Below are 7,468 nucleotides of genomic sequence, written 5' to 3'. Positions count from 1 at the left end.
GGACTTCTCTAGAGGGGAAACTGAGAAACAGAACAGCCTAACCGTTTGTCAGGGTGGGAGAACTGGTCCAAATGGCTCCAGACTAGGGTGCGGAATGCCCCTTACCCTTGCCTGGGAACTCTCTGCTTTGGGGCTTGACAGTGAGCAAGGCCAAGAGAGTGGGCTGGGGCCCGCAAGAATGAGGGCTGAGAAAGGACCTGTCCTTTCTTGGGGATGCACCTGCCAACAAACAGGCAGGACAGGGCAGCACCCGGCTGACCTCCCTCTTGGAGTGGCCGGCTGGCTGCCAGGCCAAAAGGTCACGGGCAGCTGTGTCCGAAAGAGAGATGAGGGCCAGGGTGGGAGAGGGAAGGTAGGGTGGGGGTCCTCCTTCACCTTAAGGGCCAAGGGGGTGTTGGGGTGAAAGGAAAGCAAGGCAGGTGCACTGCTTGGCCCAGCCCCCGTTTCCTCTCTTCCCCTTCCCCCCTTCTTCTTGCTCTTCCATCCCCCCTCCTCCAAGGAAGGGACCTCCCAACTACAGCTGGCAAAGGGGAGGAGAAAAGGGGGGCGAGGGGGAGGGGGGGCGCGCTGGCCACTGGGGCCCGGGAGGAGTCGCACGTGTGCGCCGTCCCGGGCGGGGGAGTCCCCGGGAGAGCACGTGCCGCGGCGCGCGGGGGGCGGGGAGTCCCGAAGAAGCTCGCGCCGCCGCCGCCGCCTCTGCCCCGCCGCTGCTCCTGCTTCCTCCTCCTCCTCCTCCTCCTCCTCCTCCTCCGCCACCTCCACCTTCACCACCACCAACCACCACCACCTCCGCGGTCCCCACCTCCTCCCGCTCCCGCTCCCGCTCCCGCTTCGGCTCCAGCTCACGGCCCTCGCTGGGGGGAGGCTCTAACCCGCGGCGCCGGGGACTCCGGGAGGCGCCAGTAGCGGCGGCAGTGGCTCTGCGGAAACTTTGCCCCGCGGCCGGCCGGCCGGCGCTCTGCCGCCCGCCCTGAGCCCAGCACCCAGCCTCGCCGCCGCCGCCGCCGCCTCCTCCTCCTCCTCCTCCACCACCCCCCTTTGTGTGCCCCGCCCCGGAGGCGGTGGCGGCGGGCAGGTCGGTGCAGTCGGTCCTCTTCCGGCTCCGGGCTGGGGGAGGGGGAGGCTCCGAGGCCCTGGAGGGGGGAAGGAAGGAGGGGGGCTGGGCCGAGCCGGGCCGGGGGCCGGGAGCTGGGGGAGCAGGCAGGCAAGCAGGCAAACCGGCTGCCGCGGGGGAGGGGGCCGGGGAATTGGCCCCAGTCGAGACTGGGCTCGGGGCACGACCCTGCCCCGGTGCCAGCGGGGTGAGCAGGCGGGCCGGACGAGCAGGGGCGGGGGAGGCGGCGGCTGCGGCGTCCTAGCCTAACCTAGCCCGGCTCGGGCAGCCGGGCCAGGCTTGGGGGGGTTGGAGGGGAGGTGGCGGCGGCCGCTACATTGTTGCACGGGGGCGCTGCGGGAGAGATACAGTGTAGCGGAGCCAGGGCGGGGAGGGGAGGGGAGGAAGAGAAGCAGGAGGGGTGGGGAGCGCCGGGCGGGGGGCGGGGGAAGCCGCCGGGAGCCCGAGCCGCCGCCGAGTTCCCAGAACAAAGGAGCCCGAGCGGCGGCTGTGGCAGCTGCAGCGCGCGGCGGCTGGCCCTTCCAGCCCTCTGCGCCCCGTGCACCGGGCCGCCGTCCCCGCACCCTTGTTCCCTGTGCTGCTTCTCGGGGCCAGGCAGAAGGCTCCAGGACTGGGGGGGGGCGGGTTGCACTCAGGCACTGGAGCCGGGGCCTTGGAAGGGGGGATCCCTACCCCCACAGTCGCCCGGGGGCGAGGGGCAGAAACCCCCTAGCCCTTCAGTGCCTTCCAGCTCTAGGAAAACTTTTAATTTTAACTACTGAGACCCCGTGGGGAAGGCCGGTAGACCTGGGCATCCCCACCCCCACCCCAAGGAGAATTTCGGGGTGGGGGGGAGAGCTGTTGAAGGCTCCTAGGGGCCCAACTTCCTCAGAAGTCTTCCACAAGGGGAGGAGCCTTCCCCACCTCCCCCCTCCACTTTTGAACTGAACCTTTGGTAAATATTGGTCCCTCCTCCTTCCTCCCTGCCCCCCCCCCCACCCGAGAGTACGAGTCTAGTCTAGGTTTGGTCATGTGCCCTTCCCCCGAATTAGGAAAAGGATTTGGTAAAGTCCCTAATCTCAAGGTGATGAGCCTCTCCCCCCACCACTTCTCTCTCTGTTCCTCTCCCAGGCTGTACCACCTTCGTTCTACTTCATCCTGGTTCCTGGAAGAGAAACCCCACCCCCATTGAGAAGCCCTCCCCTCCCTTTCCCACCTACCAGCCCCCTCTCCCCATCCAGCCTCCTCACCTGGTACCCTGGTACCCCTCAGGGAGGGTGAAGGACAGCACCTAGGGTCAGAATGATACCACCCCGGGAGGCTGCTGCTGGTATCCTTCCCCAGATCCCAGGCCCTGGCAAGTGGGAAAGTGGCCCCCAGCTGTGCCAGACCCTAGTGGGCCACAGAAGGTGAAGAGAAGCAGAGCTTGTAAGGAAGCCTGGTGGACAGCAGGCAGCTCGGGCAGCTTAACTCTCCTGACTTCAGGTGTGGGGGGCCCTTACCTGAAGTGTTGGCAGCAGGTCCTATGCCCCCTACCCTGACGGTGCTATGAGCCAGTTTCAGATGCCAGTGCGCGTCCAGCCGGAACCACCGGGACTTCCCAACTTCCCTCAGGGCAAGGTGATGCCAGGGAGCTTCAGAGGGCCTGGGCTCCCCACTGGGGTGGCAGGGAGCACAGAGCAGCAGCCTGGGGGGTGTGGAGATGGCCGGAAAAAGCGAAAAAGATGCGGGATGTGTGAGCCTTGTCGGAGACTGGAAAACTGCGGGGCATGTACCAGTTGCACCAATCGGAGGACCCACCAGATTTGCAAACTTCGAAAGTGTGAGCTGCTGAAGAAGAAAGCCAGCCTACTTAAGGAGGTAAGCTGCCTGGCAGTCTGAGAGGGAAGAGCCCCACTGGCATTGCGCTGGGGGGCATCGCCTTCCTTGGGATGAGCAGGTGCATTGAAAAGTCCCATCTGGCATGGCGGGAGTGTGGCACTGGAAAGGTCCTGCCTGGCATGGGACTCAGGGGGAAGGAAGGCTCCAAAAGGGATCCCTGGTACAGGCTGACTGGGCCAACTTTGGGTGGCCCTTTGGAGCGTGTCGGAAAAGTCATCTGGGGGGTTTCCAGCAGCCATGGCAGGGTTAACAATCTGGCAAAAAAGCCTGACACTCCCTGCCCAGCCACTTAATCTTGGACAGCTGTTAGCCATTAGCCTCTTCTTTGATGTTTGCCCTTAACTTAGTTGGGGGGAGAAAGCAATCAGCTTTCTTGGTTTCTCCCTTCTTGGTGAGAAAACCTGAGGTGGCCTGCTGCTGGTGACTTCAGGTGCTGGTGCCACTGGGAGGGGATGGGATGCCCAGTGACAATGCTGTTTTCATTTAATATTAGGGGTTGGGGGGGTCAAGACCTTCAATTGAACTTGAGTGGACATCTAATGCCAATTTCAGGGGAGGGAAAGCTGTAAAACCAGGGCACCTCATTTTCTGGGGTCTCCCACAAGGGGTGGGGCTTTTAATTGGGAACTGGGGAATATCAGTCACCCCCACCTTCCACCAAGGGTGTCAGTCTACTCTGGCTGTGTCAGTGATAGGCTTTTTGTCTTTATCCCATCCCTCTCTCCATCTCAGAAGTCCTAGACATGGGGCCTTAGCACATAGTAGGTACAGCACGAAAAAAGTGCTGAATTTGGAGGGCCTGGCTTGTTACCTGTGGGGGACTTGGCTAGAACGTTTAACTTGCCTGTAATTCATCTGCAAAATGGGGTTAGTCCCTCTCACTCCACCTCCATGGTCCTCCAAGCAGATGGGCTTTGAAGTCCTTTTGAGCCCTAAAACTACACTTGGGTTGGGGGGGGGGGTTGTGGGGGAGAGGATGGTTAAGGATAGGGAATAGAGAGGAGAATGAGAAGGACTTCAAACAATGGCAGGCCTTCCATCATCCTGCCCTGTCTCTTGTACCCAGTTCCCATCTGGAATGTACTTACTGTGACCGGCAGGAATCCTGACAGCGAAGGCTTGGCGGGAGCTACAGACAGAGTTGGTAGACCTTGAGAGGGAAGTACTAGAGCGGACAGCAGTAGAAGGGACTGTCCAATGAAGCCCTGGCCTGGGGATTCCATGGCTGGACTTCGAGAGCAGCTTAGCCATCTTAGGGGGGACTCCTGCCACTTGGGAGCTAAAATATACAGGGCTCTGCTAGGAGAAGAGCCCAGGAGGCACCTTCCTGCCAGAGAAATTGGACTAGGGGTGGTACTAGGGCAGCCCTGGCCCTCTTGCTAATCACTCCCTTCCTTTGGCAAGAGAAATCTAGAAAGAGGTATTTCCTGCTGGGATGGGCAATGCCCTTGGCATCTGAATTTTTTACTTGTCTGTTTAACTACATGGTGAGATTGTACCCCAGGCTTCCAATCTAGGTTTAAAGCAGATGCCCAGATCAATCTTAGCTCTCTCAAAACCTGGGGCTACCATTCAGTGCTGCCATCTAGAGCAGGTTTGCTTAAACTCAACTAGCATTTGTGAAAGCACCTACTATGTGCCAGCCCTTGGATCTGGAACATTCATAATAGATTAAGAGCTGGAGGAAACCCGAGGCCCTGCCTCAATTTACAGATGAGGACACTGAAGCCCAGGGAGGTCAAGTGACTTGTTCTGAGTCTCACAGCTGGCAGCAGTTCTAGAACTCGAAGGAACTTTAAGTCCTTAAATCCCCTCATTTTACATTTTAATAAACTGAGGCCCAAGGAGGTTGATTGACTTGTCCATGGAAGATCACATCCACCTAGTAAATTTCAGAACTGGGAATGAAACCCGGGTCTATTTTCTTTAAAATTATTTTTATTTCATTAAACATTTCCCAATTACATGTAAAAAAATCTCTTTGACAATCATTTTTAAAAATTTTGAGTTCTGAATTCTCTCCCTCCCTCTCAACCCTCCCCCCTTCCTTGAGAAGGCAAGCAATTTTATATCAATTATACATGTAAAGTCATGCAAAACATATTTCCATATTAGCCATGTTGCAAAAGAAAACACAATATTAAAAAATAAAGTGAGTTTAAAATAAGGTATGCTTCAATCTTCATTCAGAGTTAGCATTTTTCATCATGGGCCCTTTGGAATTGTCTTGGGTCATTGTCTTGATCAGAGTAGCTAAATCTTTCACAGTTGATCATTATACAATGTTGCCATACTGTGTACAATGTTCTCCTGGTTCTGCTCACTTCACTTTGTATCAGATCATCTAAGTCTTTCCAAATGTTTCTGAACCTCCTACTGTTCATTTCTTCTAGCACAATTGTACAATGCATTACAATGTGTTCAGCCATTCCGCAGTTGGGGACAACTCTTTTTGCGATTTCCTGTCACCACAAAAAGCTGCTATAGATATTTTTGTAGAAATAGATCCTTTTCCCTTTTCTTTTTGCTCTTTGGGATACAGACCGATCAGTAGTGTTGCTGGGACAAAGGGTAGGCACAGTTTTATAGCCGTTTGGGCATAGTTCCAAATTGTTCTCCAGAATGATTGGACTAGGGAAGCTGAGTCTTCTGATTAGAGCCTGTGTCCCTTCCTCTGGACCATGATCCTTCTCGGTCACTTTTCTTTGTTTGATCAATCCCCAAGGAGAGGACCATCCTTTCTTCACTCCTAGAAGCCTTGGGTAAATGACAGCCCTAGATCTGTCCTTTGAATCTCTGGAATTTGCTTCACCAGATTTAATTCCTCCTCCTTACCCTCTGCCCAGCCTAGCCCTCTCTACCACTATTGATTTCACTGCCATTTTTTAAGTAGATGCCTATTTCTGGGCTTTGGAGCAATACAAAGACAAAGACAATGAAATCAAGGGCCCAGACCTTGGGAAGGCTTTGCCCTAACCCGAGGCATATGATCCATATAGAAACAGGCCTCAAATTATATGTGTGGTGCAATAGTAAAGAATCAGGTTGGAAGGGACCTTCCTCAGAGGCTGCCAGTCCAACTGAATCTGAAAAAAGGTCTCTCCAGCCAACTTAACTGGGAAATGAGCATTCTTTCTTTGGTGGAAGGACTCCACTGAGGGGTATTCTCCCTCCCCCAGAGTAGCCCAACCCACTTTGGGGATTAGGGTTAGTAGACAGGGCCCGATTTCACTTTTGTCTTTGTATCCCCTATACCCACCACGGTGCCTGGAATACAACAGGTGTTGACTAAAGGCTTATTGCTCAACTTCCAAAAATGTCTTGCTCCAAAGTCAATGCTGTATGTATTGTAGAGGTATTCTGATTTGGGAAGAGCGCATTGGGACAGTTAGCCACTTCCCTTCACCCATCTGTGATAACATACATTCCTTTAAGAAAAACTGAAAGCCAGACTTAAGAGACCGAGAGCAAAGGACCCAGCCCTTGCCTGCATTCAAAGATCTTCTAGTCCCCTGCTTGTGGATCAGCACTATAGTCATCTTGGGTTTTCTCTCCTAGACTGACCCCTTACCCTCCAAATCCTTTAGAGATACTTCCATCCCCAGTCTGCTAACTGCCCTAATTGCCCTCCTAGCTGCTCTCCAGCTTTTCCCCACCTTTTCTATGCCCCTCCTAAAATGAGGCTCACAGAAATGACCACTGTTTTAAGGACTGATCAGACCAGAGCAGGGGACAGAGAGAATGTGGCTTCTTCCTTCCTAGAAAGCTGTACCTTTCTTTATGGCCACCTAAAATGTTTGTAGTCTTTTTGGCTTTGATATCACACGGTCCTGAGACACTTGGGTCTAAGATTCTTGTCAGACAAGCCTCTGTCTACACACTTCTTCTGGTTGGTATTGATTGAATCTTTGAACCCAAGTGTCCAAATTTACATTTATCCCTCTTGCATTTTATTTTATTACATTCAACCAGTCATGAGGTGTGTGTATTGGCTGTCTCCCCACCCTACCTGAGGTTATGTGGCCTGCAAATTTGATGAGAGTGCCCTGTCAAGTCCTGCTAGCAATGTTGAGCAGAATGAGTCAAAGGGCCCTGGACTCTTGACATCCCTTCAAATTGACACAGATGTATCAATGACTCTACCTTTGGGGTCTGGTCACAATACTAGATTGACAGCATCTAATGGTATTGTCTGCCAGGCCTATTAGGCACTATCCTCTAGGCCTTGTCTGCTCTTGCAGTCTAGTCTGGGAGTTGGTGACTGGATCTGGATTTCTTTCTGATGAAGAGCTTGGATGAAGAGATTCCCTCTACTGAGGTTTAGAGTCTCAGGAGTTGCCTGAAGCAGATGGGTCTCATGCACTGCCTGCTCAGCATCCGCAGCACTGTGGAGTGAGCCTGGAGCACATTAAGACATAATTGAGAACTATTAACAAAATAAAGTTATAATAAAGCAGATAATGGTATGTATTAAAGCTGAGCAATCCTGCAGCT

The 7,468-nt window shown here is 54.2% G+C and overlaps 1 protein-coding gene across 1 annotated transcript in view; it reads left to right on the top strand.

Moving 5' to 3' along the window:
• The first annotated feature begins 2,641 nt into the window (after positions 1-2,641).
• TET3 (tet methylcytosine dioxygenase 3) overlaps positions 2,642-7,468 on the top strand; it is a 132,700-nt gene continuing 127,873 nt past the window's right edge. Inside the window, exon 1 of the mRNA XM_036751442.1 lies at positions 2,642-2,953. Within this exon, the coding sequence (XP_036607337.1) occupies positions 2,642-2,953 (312 nt within the window). The remainder of the gene's footprint in view (positions 2,954-7,468) is intronic.

This window comes from Trichosurus vulpecula, chromosome 3 (genome assembly GCF_011100635.1).
Source record: "Trichosurus vulpecula isolate mTriVul1 chromosome 3, mTriVul1.pri, whole genome shotgun sequence".
Taxonomy (NCBI): domain Eukaryota; kingdom Metazoa; phylum Chordata; class Mammalia; order Diprotodontia; family Phalangeridae; genus Trichosurus; species Trichosurus vulpecula.
This window is presented reverse-complemented; position numbering and strand designations above follow the sequence as displayed.